This window comes from Pollicipes pollicipes, unplaced genomic scaffold, assembly GCF_011947565.3.
Source record: "Pollicipes pollicipes isolate AB1234 unplaced genomic scaffold, Ppol_2.1 Scaffold_4740;HRSCAF=5597_pilon_pilon_pilon, whole genome shotgun sequence".
NCBI lineage: Eukaryota > Metazoa > Arthropoda > Thecostraca > Pollicipedomorpha > Pollicipedidae > Pollicipes > Pollicipes pollicipes.
The window spans coordinates 9,577,561-9,602,188 of record NW_023596545.1 but is presented as its reverse complement, the minus strand read 5'-3'; the positions used below and the strand labels follow the sequence as shown (position 1 = coordinate 9,602,188).

Here is a 24,628-nt window from a genome sequence, read left to right as displayed (position 1 = left end):
CCCAATAGAAGTGTAGGGTCCTCCGTCAATGGGAGGAAACAGAAAGAGCCCTATATTAATGCATGACCCTTAGCACAGCGCGGGACCCTCCGGCAGGTGGGAAGAACCCGACGCCATTCAGAAGGGCCCCTGAACCACCAAGAGTACCAGGTAATCCTATGGAATCCTTCTTTCCAGCACAGGTGGATCCTGGAGCGGGGGGGGGGGAAGGGCCACGGGGCCATACCCCCCCCTCAAACCTCTGAGACTATGTTTTGCCCCCCCCCCCCCCAAACATTCCCAGAACTTCACAAAAGTTTCGTCTACTTACCGTCTGTTTTAACTTTAACTGTTTTAACTGTCTTGTTTTAACTTCTGTTTAAGATTCAAAAGCATTTCGGTGCTTTTTTCGGTTTTGAATGGTGTCCCTACTACGTATTTGCGAGAGGCACCATGCACTGGACCCGGATCCCACACCAGCCAGCTGGCGACGAACGGTTGCCCCCCCCCCAAAACAAAAGAAAAAAACAACTCCAGGCTAGACCCGCCCCTGCCTGCCAGGCGAATGGAAAGAGCCCGTGAAGGGCCTGAGCGATCGAGAGCGCTGCGACAGGCAAACATAAAGCCCCCAAACATCAGCTTAGGACCCTCCAAGCAAACGCGAAGAACTCAACAGCAGCGAGGAAGGCTTTTCAGCAATCGAAGGTGTCCCGCCAGTCACCATATAGGGCAGCTGGCAACAACATCGCAACCCCCAGGCAGCGTAATGAACCCTGAAAACCTTTCCAACAACGGTCCCTTCAACCAGCCAAACTCATTGTCTTTCGTTCAGTGGGCCGTCACGTTTGCTCTCGGCTTTTCCAGGTGGGCTGGAAGGCGCCGAGGGCGACCGGGCGTTTGCACTTTGTGTTAAAAACCTGCGTCCGTTCAGCCTGGCGTGGCCTCTGTGGGGTCTGAGACCTTGCCCCGTGGCGCCTCTGGATCCACGATCAGCTGCAACGGCTGTAAGTGTGTGTGTGTGTGTGCGGGGGGGGATATGTAATCAGGGCGTGGGTGATATTAACCGAGCGTTGACGCATTTCTCCAGCCTTTAACGTGTTCCGAAAGGCTCTGCAGATACCAATTCTGGAGGTACTACATTGTCATCTGCTTTATCCTTGGAACCGTGCATATGAAAGCTGCCTAACGTCAAATGCAAATTATTTTCTCTCTTTCTTTTCGAGTCAGTTTAATTTGACGAAGGTGTCAGTGATGCTCCAGTCCCACCTCGCTACAAACAACCGGCACAATTCAGTGGCCCACGCCCTGCCAGCAGTGCAAGTTGGGACAGAAGAAACTAAATTCGGAAGAGAAAAAAATAAATAGCTGTCCTTCAAGGACACTACGTTAAATCGATGTTTGGTAGGTAAGCAATAACCTTTAGAATTATATGCATTAAGACAACTGTTTTCTTTGACCCACGTGGGATTGGTCAAAAAATTATCATCGTATTGTGTGGGGGAAGGGGAGGGAAGTGAGCTGACGTAGCCGCTACCCCATCGCCCTTTAAAGGCACGTTTCTCACCGGATCACGCCCACTTCATTTTGAGGAACGGCACAGTTAGTTGTGGTCATTGTACTATGTACTTAACAGAAGCTTTTAAAAGCGTTATAGAGGCCATGGAGGGAAAAGAATACCCTCATAACATTTGTATTGTTCCAGCAATGAGGAGACCCATGACCAACATTGCGAGCCCAAGGCGGGGCCGGGCCCTCACAAAATAATGTCAATCGACACCCCTGATGCCGCGCACGAGCCCTGAGATGGCGTGCCGTTTCGCCGAACCACCGAAGAAGGTCAGCTGGCGACCGGCCAGCCTAGGTCAGCCCGGCCCGTTCGGCCGTGCTAACACTTTCGCCGGCTTGCTGATAGAGGTCTGCTGACAACCGACTGAACGGGTTCACTTGACCCGTACAGCCGTGCCGGAGCATACTGTCCGACACGTTAAATCCGCTCAGACCCGCTGGCAAGAACGCCGCAGGAAAGTAACCCGATGGACGGGATCGGCTTGCGTTTGGAAGTTGAATCAGAATCACGCGACGAACTCCGCTAAGGAAGCGCTATGAATACTAAGTCATTCCTACTGAGTATTCAATTGGAAGTATATGAGTTCAGAGTAATTATGCTAAAATTATCGACCACGGAAGCTGCCGTAGAAAGGAAGGAAGAACCGAACAGCGCGGAAACGGTGGGACAAAGTGGCGTGTTCCCATTTCAAAGAGCAAGGTTCTAATGCGACCCTGTAGTTCACGTTTGGCTACTGCAGTGCTCACATGCGAACATTTAAGCCTTATCATTTTCAACTTGAATGAATGGAAACTGTGGCGAATATTTGCTGTGGCTTACATTTCGGAGCAAGCATGTGCACGCTTAAATGTTTTGGACAACACGATAAAACATGCTTTGGACAGGACAAACGGACATGTTTTTAACGCATTTTTCGGCAAGTTGGCGAGGTCTCTGCTACACATGTCATATCGTATGCATGCAAACGTTTATGTCCCAAACATATCGGTAGAGATCTGTCACAACGGGAGAGTGCTCAGCGATGATAAATTTCACCAAATGCACTGAGCATTTCCGCTTTCTTTACCTCCCCGCATGGATGACACACCACAAAATACCTTTATAAACACAGGACGCCACAGAGAGACCACTCACCGATCCCGAGACGTGGTAGTGAGCCACCAGCAGGTACGGCATGGTGAAAAGTGTGGAGTACATGACGCCGGCGCAGGCTGAGAATACTATAACGGCCACCCGGTGTCGCAGCGTGGCCATGAACACCATGCCGACGGCGTACACCAGCTGCCCGCCCACGTACACCGGCCGGGCCCTGTCGCACAGGAGAGGTACGCTGAGTGGAGTACACACCGGCCGCAGGGGAGAGGTACACCGGGCGGGCCCTGTCGCACGGGAGAGGTACGCTGAGTGGAGTACGCACTGGCGGCACGAGAGAGGTACGCTGAGTGGGGTACATACTGGCGGCACGGGAGAGGTACGCTGAGTGGGGTACATACTGGCGGCACGGGAGAGGTACACTGAGTGGGGTACATACTGGCGGCACGGGAGAGGTACACTGAGTGGGGTACATACTGGCGGCACGGGAGAGGTACGCTGAGTGGGGTACATACTGGCGGCACGGGAGAGGTACACTGAGTGGGGTACATACTGGCGGCCGGAGAGGCACACTGAGTGGAGTACACACTGGTGGTAAGGGAGAGGCACGTTGAGTGGGGTACACACTGGCAGTACGGGAGAGGCACGCTGAGTAGGGTACACACTGGCAGTACGGGAGAGGCGCGCTGAGTGAGGTACACACTGGTCGCACAGGAGAGGTACACCGGGCGGGCCCTGAAGGTATAGGAGAGAGAAGAGGTACACCACGTGAGGTACACCGGACGGCCCATATGGATCGTGGGGCACGGGGAGGATGCCCACCAATGTGGCATACTGGTGGTGGCTCTGGATCAAGGAGATGCAAGAGGACGAAAACCTGCAGTACCATGTGTCGCAGGACAATTTTTGCCTTATCCTGCACACAAGTCACATCAAAAAGATGCTGTAGATCGCATCAATACAGTGCATCTGAAAATACATCTGAGAATGACCCAGAGGGGCAATCATTGGACTGCAGCCTTTGCTTTGATGAATGAAAAGCTGGCGCCATACTCAGGCAACCAAGGTGGCACACGCTACGAATGTCTGTAGTCCTGACCATAGATTGAGGGAAGGTCGGGGGCTAGGACCTTACCTGAATTTACGAACCAATGACTCGATGAGGAATGAGTAGACGGAGCAGGAGAGTGAGTAGATGGCCATGCCCCAGCAACCGAAGCGCACGCCATCCTCGTACGCAGAGCGCGACGCCGAACCCACTGCAGCCTGTCAGAACCCACCGCAGCCTGTCAGAGTTCACCAACAACCGCAGGCTGTGAGGACCCACCACAGCCTGTCGGAACCCACCACAGCCCGTCAGAGCTCACCACCAACCGCAGCCTGTCATGACCCACCACAGCCTGTCAGAGCAACACGCACTATCTCACCACCGTCAGAACCCACCACAGCCAGTCAGAGGTACACCAACAACCACAGCCTGTCAGAACCCACCACAGCCGGTCAGAACTCACCAACAACCACAGCCTGTCAGGACCCACCGCGGCCTGTCAGAACCCACCACAGCCTGTCACAGCTCACCAACAACCACAGCGTGTCAGAACCCACCACAGCCTGTTAGAGCACACGCACTACCTCACCACCTGTCAGAACCCACCACAGCCTGTTAGAAAAAGCGTACTACCTCACCACCTGTTAGAACCCACCACAGCCGGTTAGAAAACACGTATTACCTCACCACCCACTGCAGCCAGTCAGAACGCACTACGGCCTGTAAGGGTCCACCAAAACCTATCAGAACCCACCAAAGCCTGCCAGAACCAATCACAGCCTGCCATAACCCACCATAGCCTGTCAGAACCCACCACAGCCTGTCATAATGCGCCACAGCCTGTCACAACTCATCACAGCCTGTCAGAACCCACCACAGCCTGTTAGAGCACACGTACTACCTCACCACCTGTTAGAACCCACCACAGCCTGTTAGAAAACACGTATTACCTCACCACCCATTGCAGCCAGTCAGAACACATCACAGGCTGCTAGAGCACACGTACTACCTAACCACCCACCGCAGCCTGTCAGAACACACCACAGCCTGTCAGAACGCACCACAGCCACCTGTCATGGTCCACCGAAGCCTATCAGAACCCCACCCACAGCCTGCAGAACATCATAGCGTAATAACCCACACAGCCTCATCAAACCCACCAAAGCCTGTCATAACCGCCACAGGCCTGTCAAACCCACCACTCTGTCAAACACCACAGCGCCTGTCACAACCCCCACAGCCTTCACAACCCACCACAACTTGTCAGGACTCACCGCCCACCGCAGCCTGTCAGGACCACCGCAGCTTGTCAGAAGCCACCACAGCCTGTCAGGGCTCACACCCCCCCCCCTTCCCATAGCCTGTCAGAGCACACTATCCACAACTGCCTGTCAGACCACACACCCCACAACTGCCTGTCAGACACATCCCCCACAACTGTTTGTTAGAGCACACCCCCGCAACTGCCTGTCAGAGCACACCACCCGCAGCCGCCTGTCAGAGCACATCATCCGCAACTACCTGTCAGAGCACACCACCTGTAATTGCCTGTCAGGCCACATCACCCACACCTGTCTGTCAGAGCAAATCACCCAACGCTGCCCGTCAGAGCATACCGCTCACCACTGTCAGTCGGGGTGCTCCAAAGGGACGGTGAACAACGCCCAGGTCGCAAAACAGGCTCCGGGCGCAGCGGCATCATGCACGTACGCCTCTGTTTCCAAAACCCCGTTTAAATTGAGTGATCACATCTGCATGGGGTTTTGAACCGAAATTGTCATCTTGAAGATCATCCGGTGCAGCTTACAGCCCTGACCTTCTTAAAACTTGAAACCCTCTGGTTTCTGAGCCACATGTCCGCGAAGACGTACAGACTATTTCAGTGAGACTATTTCAAGGTCACTCAGGCATCCATGACGCCATAATAACGTCATACACATTCTACTGTTCCATTGGTCGTGAGGTGATCAAGGCCAGAAAATATAACCGCCAAGTCGTTCATATCTGGCGCTCATGAACGCGATTTCCAGCTAAAACGGCCGTCAATTGGCTCTTAATCAATGTTGTGCAAGGTACGGTGACGGGATCAAACAATGACGCATTGAGAAGCATATTTACTAAAAACAGACTTTGTGGTGTCCGGACTAGTCTGTTCCAATTAAAAGTACGTCAGTCGCTGTAAGCAAGCTCATTTCATCATATCTGACACTTGCTTCAATATCTTCAAATGTGGAACATCCCCTTTAAACATTGTAGCTGGGCGCTACCAGTGAACTCCACGTGCGTATAGCGACATATAACTGCCACCAACTCTTGACACATACCTGCAGCATAAAGCACGCAGTAATGCGTGCAGCGGATTCAAGCATTAAACAGATATAGGTATGCTTGGCCCATGACATAGTTGGAATATAATATTGGAATACCAGGGCTTCCTTGACCATTCTGAGAGCTCAGGGACTATTTCGGAAACCCCGGCGTGTAAACACAAAACACATCATAACTGAAACAGTATTCAGTCGACCGGAACGGCGTGGGACTGACACAGCTCTAGTTTTGCCGAAGCCTTTCTATTGGCAACGCCCGTTCGCCCCTGGCACTGAGCAGGCCTCACCCTGGGGGTTCCCGCCGAACACAGCCTCGCCCACAAAGTCCGTGAAGTAGGAGAGAGTAGCAGACGAGCGACATCCAGCAGAAGAGGTTGGTCACGCCAGCACCCGCAGCGAGGCCGGCATGTAGACGATCGACAGGAGGTACTCCTTCAGCGTCACCCGCGGCTCGTCGCCCTGGGCTCGGCAGCTCCGGCACCTGGCGGCACGGCGGCCAGAACTCAGCCTCGGCCGCGGCTACTGAGTTGTGGCATACAATGGCGCAGATTTACCATAAATCCCACCGAGATGGGAACGCTTGCGTTGGTTGGTTCTTTACATTGGTGGTTCATGGGAATTTCGAAGACGCAGTTTACGTCAAACTAAGTCTGGATCAACACATCATGAGCATAACACAATACGATGACGACGAGAACGGGCTCCGCCCGCGTAGGTTATTCGCATCCGTATATACTCCCTTGTCTGCCACAGTCTGGCAAGTAGGTCGGACCGTTTCAGCAATGCACAGCTCTCCAGGCTTCGAAGTTTGAGCACCTTATCTTTCGAGTTACGCTAGTACACCACCACATACGCCAGATAAGCGCATCAACGCGAAACCCGCAATGGATCAGGAAAACAGTGGCCGCTTTTTTACAGGTATTGACCACAGTTGTGAGGGATTTATTTGCTGCTGACCGGTACGCCCCCCGCAGCTGCCTCCTCTCTGCAGCGGGCCGCACTGCGTCGGCGCTTGCACCGACCTTGGGGCGGGAGGGCTGCGGGGTCATGAAGCTGGTCTCGCCCCAGGTCGGTAGCGGCTGGGACTGGTGTCGCCTGTGACGGTGCCGTAGGAGCGGGGCGCCTCGTCCGCCGGGTTCACCGTCAGCATCACCTCGCCCTCCCCGACGTTCCTCTGCAAACGGCGGCAGCCAGCAGTGAACGGCGATGGAGACGGTGCGTGCCAGCAGCAACGGTACCGTCAGCATCACCTCGGCCTCCCCGGCGCTTCTCTGCAGACGGCGGCAGCCAGCAGTGAACGGCGATGGGGACGGTGCGTGCCACCAGCAACAGCACCGTCTTAATCACGAGGTCGTATTTGAATTTGACCACACGACTTGAACGTTGTGAAACAGACCACTGCCATGTAAATCTCGTTCTCCTTTGCTGTACCGCCGCCAGGCCCCTATCCCTGAACCAGGACAGACTTCCAACTTGAGTCGCCCGGCCAACTCGGCCGGCTCGGCTGTCGCACGTTTTGAGGTCATAGCTGTACAACCACTCGTTGCATTTTTACACAAGTTGTCAGCAATAAAAAGCATGATTCTTTAAGTGCTGTGAAGACAACCTGTCCAATATTTGCATGTACACTTTTCAAAATGCAAACGTTTCCGACAATATCACCAGGGTTCCACCTTTGCCATTCTATTAGCGTGTGTAGTAAAAATATTGGCTTAAGAATGAGATCGTGTCAAAAAACCCCAGAAGAAGACATTCATGGAATAACTAAGTTAACGACCCACCCAAGTCCTGTGTATTATAGATATATATATAGTATATATATTAATATATATATATAGATATATATATATATATATATTATATATAAACTGGGCTCTGGGTCACATATTTTATCCATTTAAAAGGTTCAGTCCATGTCTTAAAAAACAAAGAAGTAAAGCTGCTGAAGAACGAAGGTCAAAGCAGGTGCAGATTTCCAGGACCAGGCCTTGTAGCAGCACGAGACTCAACAATACTAAAAGGGCCCAAAGCACACGATCGTACTGGTAAAAGTGTGGGCCGGTGGTGTCCTCTCCAGCAGCGTATTATTGTGCGCCAACCACACACATGCCCTCTTGGTGCATTTTTGAGGACCGCTGCCAGGTCTTAAACATTCAGGGCAGATGATGAAAGCGCGGAATCAACAACACGTGATCGGCAAATGTGCCGGCTTCATCTCACAGGCACTGCTTGTTGCGTCCACGGAAAATTGTGCTCTTTTTGTAATATTTTGGTACAGTTTTAATATAGTTGCCAAAGCTTTTTATACCGTGACGTATTTTCTTGGGACATTGACCGACCCACTGGAATCGTTCGTAAAATGGTTCCGGCTTTAATGGCTTAGTCTTGGCTTATTGATTATCATGATAACAACTGACCTTCCCTACATAAGTTATAAAAAACGGGCCATTTGTGCCGCTCAGCCTCAACCACGCCAGCATACTCACAACAAAGCATGGGATTTGAGTCATTGTAACACGGAGTTCGAATGTAACTGGTTATGAAATGTTGCTGATTATATACATATATGTGGCTGATAGATTGTCATCACAGCATTACATTATCGGAGGAGCATTTGACAAGTATGCTGGGAATGAAAACCAAATCACGTATTTTGCAAGGGTGTAAATGCTCACATACATACTGTGAGGGTCATACCCCCTTCCCCCCACTGCTCCTCGGCTTCAACATGGGCATGTTGTGTGGGATGGAAATAAGTTATTTCAAACGCCAATGTCCGCATCAAAATGGCCATCTGCCTACCAAGGCGTTGTGAAAGGTTTTCATATCCGTTGTTTTCCAATGCGTATGTGGGAAAATTATCAAAAAGTTATGAGTTAAAAGCAAAATACTATAAAAGTTATATAAGTTGTAAAGTTCATAAGCAATGACACAACTCTGAAGTACAATCCGCAGATTTGACTTGAAAAAGCCCGGTTCGGTGTCGAAGTTGTCTCACCTCCTTCTCGTCTTCCTTGAGCTGGGCGTTGATGAGGTCCAGAGGTATCTCCGGGAAACTGCATAGCGTGGTCATCAGACAGGCGATGTAGATGAAGAGCACCAACGTGAACACGGCTCGCACGTGACCTCCGAACACCTCTCCTGACGGCATCGGTCACGTGTCGGACCGACACGGCACCCGAGGGCACAGAGCTGTGGTACTAGTTCAGGAGCCTCCAACATGAAATGGGATTCAGCTGGCGTAATGTCTGGAGATGATGTCATGAAGGCACCTGGTACTGTCAGTAGCGTTCCAATCTCACGAGGCGCTAGTTCCAGCAGGGTAGAACGAACGTCATATCTGGAACATGGGCCCCGCTTCGTAGGTGCCGTGATGAAGAGCACATTCTTTTGCACATAGGTAATGATAGATGCATTAAACACACTTTCGAGGTACAAATGTTTGTTATTTTTAGTAGGTAAATTGTATAAAACAATCTGACGACCTAACCAGTGCCCTAATGGTGAAACCAGCGTCAAAAACGTCACTCACTGAGTCAATATTCTATTTTGTTCCATTAAGCATCCATCTCATTTAAGAAGGACGCTCTGGCATTCCAGAGGGTAATCATAAAACGCACCGATTCACTTAAAAAGAACAGCATCCACGTTCATGCCCATGCGTTGGCTCCTGCGTGTCCTTGACGCATACGTGATAACGCCTTGATGAACGCTTATGTATTTGCACACACTTCACCTGATCGCTCGCGCTTTTCATAGGCGGATCCTAGGGGGGGAGGGGGGCACGGGGCGTGGCCCCAAAAGCTCTGAGAGTATGTTTTGGCCCCCAAAACATTCCCAGAACTTCATAAAAGTTTCGCTACCGTCTGTTACCTTTGATGTGCTGTTCAAACATTTCTTTCCGTTTCGGAAACAAACTTCATGAAGAAAAGTTGGCAGCGATTCGAATATCAAAACAACACGCATGATGACTGGGTTTAGTCATATTCGACGTAAACATCGTGTTTGATAAGTGCACTGAGCCTCGGATCCCACACCAGCCAACTGGCGACGAACGGTTGACTCCCACCCCCCCCCCCCCCCCCTCCCCCAAACTCCAGGCTAGATCCGCCCCTGGCGTTATTTCTTTCTTCATGTGTGCCCAACAAAGTCGCAAAGCATCCGTCATTTGCTTTTGATACATCTTCTGTAATTTTACTGTTATCGCATTTTGAGCGACCAGCGAAGGTAGCGGTGCGGGCTGAATCGCTCTCAGATGAGAACCGGTGCGCTCATCACGAGGCGGAAACCACATCCGAAATGAACTCGTAAGAATGCAAGCATCTAAGGCCTCTGTTGACTGTTGACGAGGCCTGAAACAACGGCCAACAAGGAATACCCGGGAAACACTGACGATGGCGTTGCCAAGCCCACAAGTGAGTCCGGATCAACTTCATGTCGGACACGATGAGGATTCCAGGCTGCGTCTGACCGCGGGGAAACGTGTTCAACGTGCCTATACAACACTTCATATTATCAAATAGACATCAGGGCGCACCACAAACAACCAAGAGAGGTGGCAAACAAACGCCAACGTAAAACGCAGGCGGGTAGGAGGTAACGCTCTCTACCGAGTGAACGGTATGGCGACGTCGTGAACGTGAATACCAATGCGCAACTGCAAAATCCTCCTGCCAGAGCTTTTGCACAGGTGAATGAGTCCGAGTCCGACCAGACTCGAGCCCCGACTCGCAGCCTGTTGTGATTCACACGCGAGTCCGAACCCGTGACGTTTTGGGAATCCAGCTGCAGTAAAGCTGCTTTTCACTGGCGCATTGCATTCAGACTGAGACTACAATACGTTGGCTCCGTCCCGGAAGGTCTCAATCCTAAAGGAAGACACGCTAGCCGAGGGCCAAAGGATCTAAAAAAAAAAACGTTGGAAACGAAATCGGCTTCAAGCTGAAGCCAAAAGGAATCATCTTTGGGTAAAAATAACTTTGATGGAGCCCAGGCGCTTTTGGGATATTACCTAAGGGTTGCATTCTCGCACAGTCATCAGATACACTTTGGTGGCAAAGTACATGTTCGATACGATTCACGCTAGGTGTGGGGACCATACGCCGGCATGGACCTGCCTTGTGTTGGGCGTGGCAGCTCAGGCTGACTCGGCTACGCTCCGCTGGTTTTGGTTAGGTCGAACTTATTCCGGTGTGGCCACTTAGAAGCAGGTGCATTATTGAAATCCCGACCCGTAAAGATATCGAAATGTGATATTAGGCTAGATAGGGTCCAGTTTATAGGTCAAGTAAGGCTTACAATCCACATACATTTTTATCCCTGACGAGTTCTTATCACCGACAGCCCTCTTATTCTAGACCTTTGGCATTCCACGTGATATCGCAAGAAACTGTTGGACTCTCACTCCAGGCTTCACGATACGGACTCGGATCAAGATGGCCTCCTGGGCCTGGCTTTCATGCCGTGGCTCATGGGCTCCAAAGACGAATAAACTCGGACTGGGACTTAGCGGGGACACGGGGCCATGCCCATGCAGTGTGCTGGGCGGACTCGAGGCACTCGGACTCAGCCTCAGGGTGGACTTAGACCCAAACGCCGGGACTCAGGCTCCCACTCAGATTATTGAACTGAGACGCATGCCTGCCTCCAAGCTCTTCTACATACGTCATCACGTCTGTTGCACTTCTCAAAATACTCACGTTGCTACTATTGCACTAGAAAATACTGGGAGTAACCGCCAAGGGAAACGATGGACGATGAACGATCGGAAAAGGCCATCCAGTGCAGGCCAGTTTCCCCATTTACGTGGAGATGAGAGCTGATATACTCGTGTCCGTATAGCCTAGTAAGACGCTAAACGCGTTAACGGCTGGGCTCCTTATATTTACATCCTTTAACACAAGGACGGAGCTACCAGGGAGAAGGGAAGGGAGGCAGGTGGGTGCCAGTCTCTTTGTCCTAACAATCTTCTTGCAGCGGAAAATGTTTTCTTTGCACGTATTTTTACTCAGAGGCCCCTATTCTCACTTCTTACCACAATAAAGTTCCCTCATATCGCTAGGATTGCATTGGTAAAAATACTAGTACGATCCTGCTGGGGCTCCATTGTGTGTCTCTTTGACTCCACAAAGCTTTGAAACTTTAAAAATTGGTGATACGCTCACGAAAAACCAACTTAAGTTACCCCAAAATAGTGCGTGCCAAACCATGACCTCACTTCCGAGTCAGTTTGCGTTGTCGATTCCTTTCCTTACGCAGCAGACAATGATTTTGCAATAGGATTCGGTATTGCACTCCCGAATATTGGCGCTGTACGGGCTGCTCGTGACACCTATAAGATCCGTCAGTAATACCATTAGCAGCGCCGGGGCTGGGAATTAGCAGCCGTCGGAGCTGGCGGTGGGTAGTTTCTGAAGCTGGGAGCTAGTAGCTATCGGGGCTGCATGCTGTTAGCTGTCGGAGTGTGCGTGTGTAGGGGGGGGGGGGGTGGCAGCAGCTGTCGGAGCTGGGAGCGGGCAGCTGTCAGAGATGACCGACACGGACTTGTGCAGTTCCCAGGAGCTGCGTCCTTCCGAATTATCCCGCGCGTCCAGCCATCGAAGCCGGAGCCCAGAGCTGGCCCGGCCCGTGGCTGGCCCACCCGACTGCCCCTGGGCGGCCGCCGCCTCCCCGAGCTGGGGTGATGGACACAGCAATCGGCCCGGCCGGCCTCCTGGGAGCCCGGCGCCGACACAACAGCGGCCGCCCTCCTGCTCTGGGCGGCCGGCCGGTGTGCTGTTTACGGCGCCGGCCGCCCTCCGGCCAGAGCGCGTGACCTCATGAAGCGAGCGGCCTCGGCGATACCGTGTCAACAGGGCCCGGCCGACAACAGACCCACTGGCGTCGCGAAGAAGGGTCAGATGTGGTGGGGGCTTGTGGTTAATGGTTGCAGCGAGTGCAGTCTCCAAGTGTTTCATCAGGGTATGACGCATTCATCCGTGCTGTAAGTTCAATCAGGTCACTTGACGGATTTCGCAAACCTGCTCCCGTATAGACTGCGAACACATTCGGAGAAATGCCTGTCAGCGGTGTGCCATATCAGCACAGTGCAAGGTTTTCCCACGGGATTTTGAGAGCAGCTTGTCTGCTGTGGGGACGGCATGCTCGGTGTGCCCCTGTACCACCCACGTCGGGCGTTTGTCTGTGCTCTGTAGAAGCGGTGAGTCAAGGCTGGCGACAGGTCGGACCGGCCTGGCGCAGGCGCACACAAGTAGGCCAGGGGATGCAGAGCAGCCGCGGCCGGGGCTCACGGCACACGACAGACAGAAGCACGCGAAGACAGAGCACGAGACAGACTGGCTTTCGCCTCGTTAATCGCGAGCTCATGCTGTGGGTCTCATGGCGAAAATGCGGCTGGCTCGAAGGCGGGTGAAAACAAAGAAAAAGCTGTGCTCCAGTGTGCTCGTGCAAAAGACATCCCGTCAATGACAACCTACATGACGGGAGAATAATGACCCAAACTTACCACTTACATTAATTGCTCATCTCCAGCATTAATCGCCCTGCGGACACCATGCCTGATACGAAGTCTGCCAGAACCGAGCGGCAGGCCGCCACGCGACGCTCCATGTGCGTACCTATGACCGTCGCGTCCCAGTTGATGCCCCCCATGGCGTATCCGAGAGCTCCGCCCAGGCCGGCCATGATGGTGAACGTGCTCAGGCCCCTGGCGTGGTCCTCTGAGGAAGGAGTGTGGACATCAGCTGTGTTGTTCAGATACATTCAGGACTCCGTCGTGCATGCTAAAGGAAGCAGCTTCAGTAAGGGGCCATCTTGTGGTTTCCTTGAGCGAACATCCGATGCCACAAGCACTTCTGCCTCAATTATGATCTTCCGAGGGGATATTCTGGTGTCAGGAGCCCTCAGGTCTTGGCAAGGACCAGGTGTGCTCCCCTGATTAGCGTGGCATCAGAAGAACTCAGCGACCTGGTCAGCTCACTGCCAAGAACAACAAGTCGGTGGCATACACACATGCCACGCCTCCAATATACCACACCACGAAAGCAAAATGACACTAATTCGCACACTGCGAAAGCAAAATGACACACTGATACACACTGCGAAAACAAAATGACACAATGACACACACGCTGCGAAAGCAAAATGACACACTGAGACACACTGCAAAAGCAAAATGACGCACTGACACACACGCTGCGAAAGCAAAATGACACACTGAAACACACGTTGCGAAAGAAAAGGGACACACTGACACACACGCTGCGAAAAAATGACACTAAAATCACTCATGCCCGTAGTGTATGGTCCTCCGCCGGAAAAAGCTCCTGTGGAAACATTTCATCCGCTGTTCACGTTTGGTCTAGTGCGAGAGTCAAACCCCAAATGATCAGGCTGGGCTGGGTAACTGGGGCTGAGCCTCGCGCCGCCAGGCTGGGCTGGGTCACTGAGGCTGGGCCCCGAGCCGCCAGGCTGGGCGGGGTCACTGAGGCTGAGCCCCGAGCCGCCAGGCTGGGCGGGGTCACTGGGGCTGAGCCCCGAGCGACCAGGCTCGGCTAGGTCACTGAAGCCGAGCTGTGAGTGGCTTAGGATTTTAGAATCACTGCAGATTCACAAAAAAGCAAGCTGCCACTAAATATCATGGGGCCTGCATGTCTTTTGCAACTTGAAAGGTAGCCTTTTTCATAACGATTCAAAACGATGCTCCCCCGCGTGGTTCCTGTATTTTTCAAATCATCCTGTTTATGTGTAGAGAGGCCGTGTTGAATTGCGTCAACTGGGATCATTGTCATGTCTAGCGATGTTGGTTCAATACTGTCCTATTTCATTGTAACTTGACTGAACTTCACCATTATACTCGTCCTGATGACGATACGCAACGTATCGCAACGCTGACAACCGCGTAGATGATAATCACTGCTGCCCATGCCATAAATATATTACTTCTTACTATCAGAGGATGCTATTTATGTTAGATCGTATGGCATACATATGCATATATACATTATTTCCCTATGTGTTCATTCCAGCGACAAAATATTGCGGAATCATTGTGAAGACAAAACCTCTGACGCGAACAAATATATCCAATACCTCAGGAGAATACGGCAGCTTCCACGACTCGAAAAAATGGCCGGCTCAATCCCTTTACGACGTGTTGTTCTCGGGCTTCGGGCATAGCCGACTGCGGAAGACCGTCGAGACGCCGGCGGAGCCTCAGACGATTTGAAGCAGTCCGCTCCATGGTAAATATGACACGGGGCGGGCGGCTGCAGCTTTCCAAGCCCATTCAGGTCAATGCAGAGTAAACCATAACCATAGGGACTAGACACAGATTCCTTGGACGTCTCGGGTCGACCTATTTAGATTATCAGTACATTTCACCTATAAGAGTTGTGTTGACCGTTTTATATATATATATATATATATATATATATATATATATATATGCTGTGCAAGAACGGATGAACGGTGGACAAAGGTTTACGCGTGTCGTGGTGTTACTGTTGCGAGCTCTCAGCCTTTGTCCTTATTCAAAAAGATTGAATGGAGTGCTCGCGCTTCAGGACGGCTTCATCAGCACCTGTTTCAGGGGAGTTCGCAAACTCTGGATCACCGCAATCGTCGGGATGGTGACTTTAATGTCGCAGGAGTCTTGCCAAATGCCACGGCAACACACAATACAGAGCGTGGAACTTAAACACCGATGCTAATATCAACTCAGGCGCGGGCCCAATGCGCATGGCTGTTCGGCAGGGCATGGCACAGCCAACGTACATGTGGATGAATGTGCCCAGGGAGAGGGGAGGGAGAGGGAGGGCAATGCCTGCCGGCTCGTTCATCTCAGCGCCCGTCAAACGCACCTGTCAGATCCATCACTGCGTGCGAACCGGACGGAGGCGGGCCGATCACGGCGATCGGGGTTAACAGCACGATCAGAATTAACATCGCGATCAGGGTGAACAGCGCAATCAGAGTGAACAGCGCGGGCAGGGTGAACAGCGCAATCAGAGTGAACAGCGCGGTCGGGGTGAACAGCACGATCAGAGTTAACATCGCGATCAGGGTGAACGGCACGATCAGAGTTAACATCGCGATGAGGGTAAACGGCACGATCAGAGTTTAAATCGCGATCAGAGTGAACAGCGCGGCCAGGGTGAACGGCACGAGCAGGGTGAACAGCACGATCAGAGTTAACATCCCGATCAGGGTGAACAGCGAAATCAGAGTGGACAGCGCGATCGGGGTGAACAGCAAGATCAGAGTTAACCTTGCGATCAGGATGAACGGCGCGATCAGAGTTAACATCGCGATCAGAGTGAACAGCGCGGTCAGGGTAAACGGCACGATCAGGGTGAGCAGCACGATCAGAGTTAACATCGCGATCAGGGTGAACAGCGCAATCAGAGTGAACAGCGCGGTCAGGGTGGACAGCGCGATCAGGGTGAACAGCACCATCAGAGTTAACATCGCCATTAGGGTGAACAGCACGATCAGAGTTAACTTCGCGATCAGGTTGAACAGGACGATCAGGGTGAACAGCGTGGTCAGGGTGAAAGGCACGATCAGGGTGAACAGCACGATCAGGGTGAACAACACGATCAGGATAAGCAGCGCGGTCAAAGTGAACAGCGCGATCAGGGTGCGGGCAATGCATCTCCCCAGGTGGGAGGTGTCACACAAAAGCAACGTCCTAATTTGGAGCTCGATTCACCTGATGGGTTCCACAATGAGATCCGCAAGTGACCTAACTCAGCCGAATGTTTTTGCAACGGAAAGCAAATGCACGCCTGCAAACGCAATGAGCGCGCTCATGCAAGAAGACTGAAAGTTTGGTCTTGCTGGGACAACTCGTTTGTCGCCGGCTGAGAAGGGCGAAACCGTTCCCAGTGTAGCACATGATACTCAAGGAGATGAGCGCTTCTCACGTGGAATGGATACTGCCACATCATCTCCCAGCGAGGAGGTACCCAATGCGAAAACAAGTCGCCACATTTGTTTTCCTTTATTTTGGTTTTGCAGCCAGTGCCAAAAGGCCATACAGCAGAAATTTGGCCATGTGAATGGCACGGAATTTGTTTGCAACAGCAGGAAGTGTCAGATTTGGCTTTTTTGGTGGTTTTATTAGGCGTACATTGTTTGTTTCCAGTGCTCTACACAAGTCGTAACGCTGTGGTTCCTGTTACCCTGCCCATAAGCTTTAGCGGTGGGAGCTGTCGTTGCTGTCAACAGCAACGTTTGGAAGGTTCGAAGAGTCACATTTCCATTACAAGCGAGTGAGGAAGGTTTTACCCGGCACATAAACTTGATTAAGTGTCAAAAGGCTCCGATAATGAATACTACAAATCTGATTGCAGCATGATGAAAGCTTTTTTGTTTCGTTTACCTGTCTTTGAAGCGATGCCCTGCAGCGTATCACGCGGACCACTATTGACAATGTTAACTTACACTGCAGACTAAGTGTGTTTCCGGCCTTTCCGCTCAGGGTGTGAGCTTCGGTGCCGCTGAACGCCGTCGGTGTAACAGACCAGCGATGATGCACTCCAAAAGCGGGATAAAGAGACGAAGACACCTAAAATCCATCAAGAGGAGCCCTTATGCGCCGTGAGATGTGCGGGGGAACGTTACATGTGAGAGCCGTCCGTTGTCATCACGTGGACGATGTCAATAGCTCTGCTATCTTGAGGTCAGACACCTTCGGCAGTCGGCTTGTTGGTGCGCTTGTTCACAAAAACAGGGCGACAGCAAACCAACAAGCGTGGCGAGCGACCGGCACAGGGTCTGGCTAATGTTGCAAGCTTAAGTTAACCAGATCAGCGGCTTTGTCACGATTTGTGGTTTTGACAATGACGAACATATTTGTGAAAAACGGAGCTATTTTGGTGGATATTGGTCACGATAAGTGGGGCCGTCAGCCAAGATTTGAAAGCAAAGCCCAAGTCAGATAATTTGACGCCGATCTTACTCAGGGGCCCCGCGCTGAGACCGAGATAAAGGCTGTTAGGCCCAACTGCACGCTTATCGTGAGTTATGAGCATGGAAAGTGGATGATGGCTTCAATCTGAACATATCACACTGGTTGGTGATGTTTGTCATATCTCGAATGGTTTTCAAGACTTGGTGTGATAATTTGCCTTGCATCTGTGCGCATTTCATTAATGCCTTGCTATGGTCGCTTTTCAACCGTTCGAGTATTACGGATAGTTAAAAAAATACCTGGGGTCAATCTCAATGAGACAAGGGTCCCGATAGGTAGGAAGTTTGGGCCGAGAGCCACGGAATTTATGAATTTAACCAGCATTAGCTGAGCAGTGAAAAACTCCAGAAATTCACGACAGACTGGATTGTTGCACAGTGCTGGCAGATGTTGTCAAAATCAATTACAAACATGAAATTTTAAAATGTCTTATGGGTTAATATTCAAAAGTAATCTGTCGTCGGACCACCGTTAACAAACCACTTGTTAAAACATTAGAGCTTGCATTCAGTTCGTTAGTTCTGTATGAAGACAATGATTTCATGTCGTCGGTGCCTTTATTGTACTTTAAGCATTATAAGTATGTGAACCCCATCGCACAGGTCCCGAAATTATGTAAAGCGCACCGCATGTAAAACAAAGGGAAGAGATGACGTGGTGAAGAGGACCGAATTGATAGATGATACGGGTCCCGGCCGGCCTGCCCAGAGCCATGTCCAGCCGGCTTATCCCTGGATGACCACATACATATTCATATATATATATATATATATATATATATATATATATATATATACGCACACGCACACAATGTGTGACATTCGCGCGGGCTGCTTCCCGAGCAGGGAAATCCAGAAGCGCACATTTTAGCTGGATTGTTTTCGACAGGACGCATATAAAGGGCCGTACAAACTCCGGAGGACTTATTAGCACAGAACAACTACGATGAAATCCAAGCCATTAATTTGCTTGGGGAAAAGTCAGGGTACGTTGGGCAAAGCTTGCAAAATCCCAAGTTTCCACAACCAACTTGGGCACCGATTGATCACCTGGTATTGGCCACTGCTTGTTTTGCCTCCAAAAAAATGTTGTGATAAGAAAAATTGAAATTACTTCATATATAAGGAATCTAGGCTGGTGACTCATTGTACGTGATGACTTGCCCTTAATACCGGTCCTCCTCGTGCATCTCGAATTTGAGAAAGAGCAGCATACGACGTCATTGTAATAACAAAGTAGTCAACCATGCTGTTTTGGTAGGCTTGGAAAAACGTTTCAGGATTTATGACGCATGAAACGGTGATATTGTTGACTTCACTCGACGCCCAAGCATTTCAGCGCCAGGACATGGGCTGAACAGTTTCGAGATCCTCTCGTCAATTGCAGCCGGTGCCCTCGCCTACACCGTGCAGCCAGCTTCACGTTTCGATCAGCTCCAGTCGTTGAGATCTGGCACCAATCCTTAAAAAGTCGCAAATCGAGCCGGCCCATGGTTTGAGCGCGAGGGCGCGTGAGCGCCCAGACACATTTAGGCCTCACTGTTCTGTTCCTTCTGTTCGGTCAGAATGTCTCAGTCTCGGGTCGCCGAGACGCCCGGTCGGCGATGTCTGTACCCAGTCTACACGTGTTCTTTAGCCCTTTCGCATGTGGAGAATTTCAGCCTTGCCGCGTCATCGAACGTGGAATGCCATCGTGGTGATATCGCAATAGTGCAAATCAAATCCTGGTCAACAGCTTGCATGCAAATAGCACAAATAGCACGTATAGCACAAATTCCTATAACTGCCCACTGTGTTGCGGAAAGCTGAATGAGCCTGCAACCGTGGTTATAAACAAATAAGCCTCCATAAGGTGTGGCGATCAGAGTCGGGCTGGGCTGTTCATGTGTCGAACAGGTCGGGCTGTGCCGATCAGGGTCGGGCTAGGCTGCTCATGTGGCGATCAAGGTCGGTCTGGGCCGCCCATGTGCCGATCAGGGTTGGGTTGGGCTGCTCTTGTGTCGATCAGGCCAAAGACAAGTTTTAAAATCGTGAATGGCGTGATCATAAAGAATAAATTACCATAAAACAGAAATGTTGAGCAAACACGTCAACGCATGGCGGATGCCAGCGACATGCTTCATAAACATGCATTCAGACACCATATAAACCAATATACGGTGCTTAAAAGCGCTTTTGGTGTCAATGGTGCCTGCAGGAACATGACGTTGGTATATAAACTTCACTCTCGACTGCAGCCTCATCTTACTGGGTATGTGCTGTCTACAGGTGGCTAAATATGCCAAAAGCTTGGGAAATGAAAATTGCGTAAAATGCGTTTTTGAACGGTAAAATATCTTCCAAACCTGATCTGCTGGCAATATTTAGAGGCATTATAAAGCTGTTCCCTGTAGTATAAGCGTAACAGTTGAAATTGTGGCGAAACACTTGGATTTCAGCGGCTACTCCACCGCTGCTACTAATCACACTTATGTACTTATGTATTAATATTGATGAATACTAATTATGATAATGTTCGTACTAATTCACAACAAATTTGTGTACCAGTTCTTTCATTATCGTGTTCAAATCGTGAGACGTTCTGTCAACTCGATTCTAAGGAAAATACAATACGCTTCCTTCAAAGCTTCGACGGTTTAGAAACCACCGACATAAAAAAGTTCGGGCAGTAATGGCCCCTTCAATTGAAGATATCGTTCGAACAAAGCTGCACAATGCAAAAACACGCAACATTAACCGACAAGAAAGAGCAGAAGCCATTCGTTAGCGTTCATCATCACGCCTGGTGAGTGGTGTCGGTCACAAACTAACAAATCCATTTGCTGGGCATCCTCTCAGCTAGAATATCTATATTGTAAAGGGAATCGGTGTTTTCCGGGTGGCTAATTCAGAAAAGAACCACATTGTTTATTGGGTTTCTGCAACGTGTAATAACAGCCGTCTGCTTCATTCGCGGCCATATCGATGCCGCTGTTGTTAGAACAAGGCTGTGCTGCGGGGTCATTTTCGCGGATAATGGAACAGTCGTGTTTTATCTTTCGCGAGGAGGCGGAATTCAGCTCTCGTGACGTCTTAGTTTACCGCTCGCGCCGCATGACGGAAAACAAATGCGCACCAGATGACAAACAGGGCACGCTCACCACACGCACGCACGCATCCGGACGGACACGCATGCACGCATGCAGACAGGCTTACAGGCGCGTACGCTACCACTATCGTGCACAAATGGGACGCACGTCAGCTTGCCGTATATTGCTGAGGGTTATCACCATAAATAAATCAATGGAATGCACAACCTTATCGAGATCGGCCGACCGAAGAAGTCAACGCACTTGCGAGGCAAGTCACGTCTTAAACCGGCTAGAGCGGTGGCGCCCAGACCGTGTGACGGATCGTGCGAGCGAGGGTGGACGGTCACCAGAGCGACCCAGGCTGGCAGGCCGCACAGATGACCAGGTACCCAGACCAAGCCAGCAGGCCAGGACACTGACCGGGAGCTGTGACGGCACCAGCCCACACCAGCAGGCCAGGACACTGACCGGAAGCTGTGACGGCACCAGCCCACACCAGCAGGCCAGGACACTGACCGAGCGCTGTGACAGCACCAGCCCACACCAGCAGGACAGACAACTGACCGGGCACTGTGATGTCGAGCAGGAAGGCCCTGGCCGGGCTCTGGCACGCATCCGAGTCGAAGTCCAGCAGCACCGTGCCGACGATGGTGAAGAAGATGCCCCAGGGGTGGGTGTGGTACTGGCGGCCGGCGTCGGCGCCCTCCAGCGCCGGCAGCGGGTACGTCAGGTTGGTCGGCGCGCCAGTGAAGACGCGCGGCTCGGCCGGCGCGTCGTACTGGTCGCCCAGCGCCTGACCGATCAGGGCGCCGTTCGGCACCAGGATCAGACCTGCGGCGGCAGCAGACGGTCAAGCCACGGATGGCGAGGATTCACTACACCGCGGCCACTAGACGGATGGCCCGGATGGCGAGGATTCACTGCACCGCGGCCACTAGACGGATGGTCCGGATGACGAGGATTCACTGCACCGCGGCCACTAGACGGATGGCCCGGACGGCGAAGATTCACTGCATCGCGGCCACTAGACGGATGACCCGGATGGCGAGCGAAAACTACCCTGCGATGCGGCCATGAAATGACGATTACAGTTATAACACTGGTATTTTAATATCACAAGAAAAAAGGCTGTGGGTAAGAAACAAAGTACCTCATGACTTGGCACTTAAAAAACGCATCTGACATTGGGGAACAGCATGGTAATGCTGTTCATCGGCTTAGAAATCGTGTCGTGAAGCTAATCAATTTCTTACACTTTTGAAACTTTTGACACTTTTGAAAGTTTGGAGGAAGAGACGGTCGTGAGGATCGTATCTCATTCCATAGCTACAGATAAATAAGCAGTAGCATGAAGTATGTGTAGCTACTTAGCAGACTTAGAGAGAGAGAGTGTACCACCTTTATGGCGTACTTCAAAAACATACTCTAGTGAAACCTCAGGACCAGTTACGTCTGATAAAAGCACTGGGCAGCGCCGCTGCAGCACCGTCAAGACATTATCAGGATATCAGTTTCAACCATTCCCGGGTCCAAATTGCGCTATAGACGCTTTGTACCAGCACTACGTTTTTTCCCTGCAGTTGTCAAGATGGACGTCGCCATGAGAACAGACGTGGCACCTCTGATGGCGCGAATAAAAGTGACTGGCCAATCGAGCCGCGGGTGCATGTTACAGAGGAGCACATTGGTTGAGGTTTGAGCCAGTGCGTCACTACCTCATTATGGTCGATGTGATGCTCCCATTGCAAGAGCCAAAGAGCGTCTAAAAGTCACTGGTAAGCGTCATAGGGGAGAAATCAAAGCCATAGGATAGCGTTTCGCTGAATTTACAGGATACTAGCTTCGTGTTCGCAATTTTTTGTCTTAATAGGGTGTTTCAACCTTTCGTGGCATTCATTACACAAACATTTGACAAATAAGTGTAACAAACCTTACAAAACGCACACATTGGATAGCAAGGGAACTTAAATGCATAAGTTGTTAAGTGCCTTTGCGAGAGGAACATCACTCACATAGCTTCGACAAAAGAAAAAACGCCTTATGCCTCGGAGGGAAAAAAAAGAGAATGGAGTCATAGATGCGTTGATATTTTGGCAGCATGCATTTATCGAAGCAGTAGCAAAGGCATGTTACCGATATGTAACGCATCTATATCTCCTTTCTCCTGATTTTTCTAGGAGGGATGAGGCCATTTCTTCTGTTCTTTCTATGAGAAGTTCAATGCATTGCTTTCATAGTGGTGAGCAGAGAGTCCGATGAGACTTCACCCGCAGGAGCGGCTACTTCAAATAGTGGTGAGCAGAGAGTTCAATGAGACTTCACCCGCAAGAGCGGCTACTTCAAATAGTGGTGAGCAGAGAGTTCAATGAGACTTCACCCGCAAGAGCGGCTACTTCAATAGTGGTGAGCATAGAGTCCGATGAGACTTCACCCGCAGGAGCGGCTACTTCGAATAGAAATCTGAGCTATGCAGAAGTACTTCGAGAAAACCAGTAGAACTGATCAGATTATACGCGTCTGATCTAACAGTAAGTGGAAACGACAAAAAGTTTGGCATAGTCTCTTTAAATACGTGCATGGCATTACACCCATGCAGTCATGTTGACGAATTTTTATACACGGCGACAGACTTGTGCTTGATTCGCCTTCGCCTGATTTGATTCGATTCTGATTCATACAAACACATTGGGACGCGAATCATCATTCGGATCAAGGCCATTGCCTACGAAGCGAGTCAAATCACCCCTCTGTAACAATGCAGCTCTAGAGTAGCAATGAAATCATTGTGGTTATAAGAGCAGACTGAAGTTAATCCTAAAGCTTGTTTTGTCATGATTGATATTCCTGGTCATGCTGCTCTGTGTCATGTCTGTATAGAAAAGCTTGGAAACTAGTGTGCATGTAACAATGCAGTTCTGACAGCAACAGATCAGGGTGACTACAATCGATTTAAGAGCCCGTTTGTCATGATGTTCTCGCTATCACAACCAACACTTTCATCATCGTGCAAAAACAACCCTGCCTCCTATCAATGTTACACATTGATCTTTATGAAGCTTAAAGAATCAAATGCTCAGTTAGTGATGCCAACAGCGTCATTTGAATAGGTATAAAAGTGTCACATGAATAATTATGTGGTTCGTTTAAGATCATATCTGGCGTATGCGTAGTGAGGCAGGGAGCCTGACTTTAACTGAGATCCCTTCATCATGTGTTTATAATGTGTTACAGAATGGAACCGAAATATTTTACTTCATGGCATAGAACGGCTCACTTCGTTTTGAACAGTTCACGTGTAGATTGCTTCGAATCAAGTTTGTTTCAAGAAAAATTTACGTTATTCCTGAGTCGATTCACACTTCGAATCGAATCGAGCACACCTGCACAACAATACATTTCACGTCGTGGCAAACGCAACAAAAAGCCCGTTCGCTCCCACGCTTTGAAAAACCCACGTGCAGTTTTGCCCAGAATCCAACGGTCAGTCTGTTCAGCCTGTCCTACAGATCGCGCACCCTCGTGGTGGGTGGGTCAAAGGCCCACGCGTTCAGCATACTGTCAAGGAGCTCTC

General features: G+C 50.7%; 1 protein-coding gene across 1 annotated transcript in view; it reads right to left on the bottom strand.

The window, feature by feature from the left end:
* Positions 1 to 1,973: 1,973 nt before the first annotated feature.
* LOC119099009 (proton-associated sugar transporter A) overlaps positions 1,974 to 24,628 on the bottom strand; it is a 26,546-nt gene continuing 3,891 nt past the window's right edge. Inside the window, exons 2-9 of the mRNA XM_037222059.1 lie at positions 21,622 to 21,888; positions 13,630 to 13,731; positions 9,012 to 9,154; positions 7,077 to 7,187; positions 6,404 to 6,472; positions 3,774 to 3,904; positions 2,681 to 2,855; positions 1,974 to 1,982 (exon numbers count right to left, since the gene is read on the bottom strand). Of these exons, the coding sequence (XP_037077954.1) occupies positions 1,974 to 1,982; positions 2,681 to 2,855; positions 3,774 to 3,904; positions 6,404 to 6,472; positions 7,077 to 7,187; positions 9,012 to 9,154; positions 13,630 to 13,731; positions 21,622 to 21,888 (1,007 nt within the window). The remainder of the gene's footprint in view (positions 1,983 to 2,680; positions 2,856 to 3,773; positions 3,905 to 6,403; positions 6,473 to 7,076; positions 7,188 to 9,011; positions 9,155 to 13,629; positions 13,732 to 21,621; positions 21,889 to 24,628) is intronic.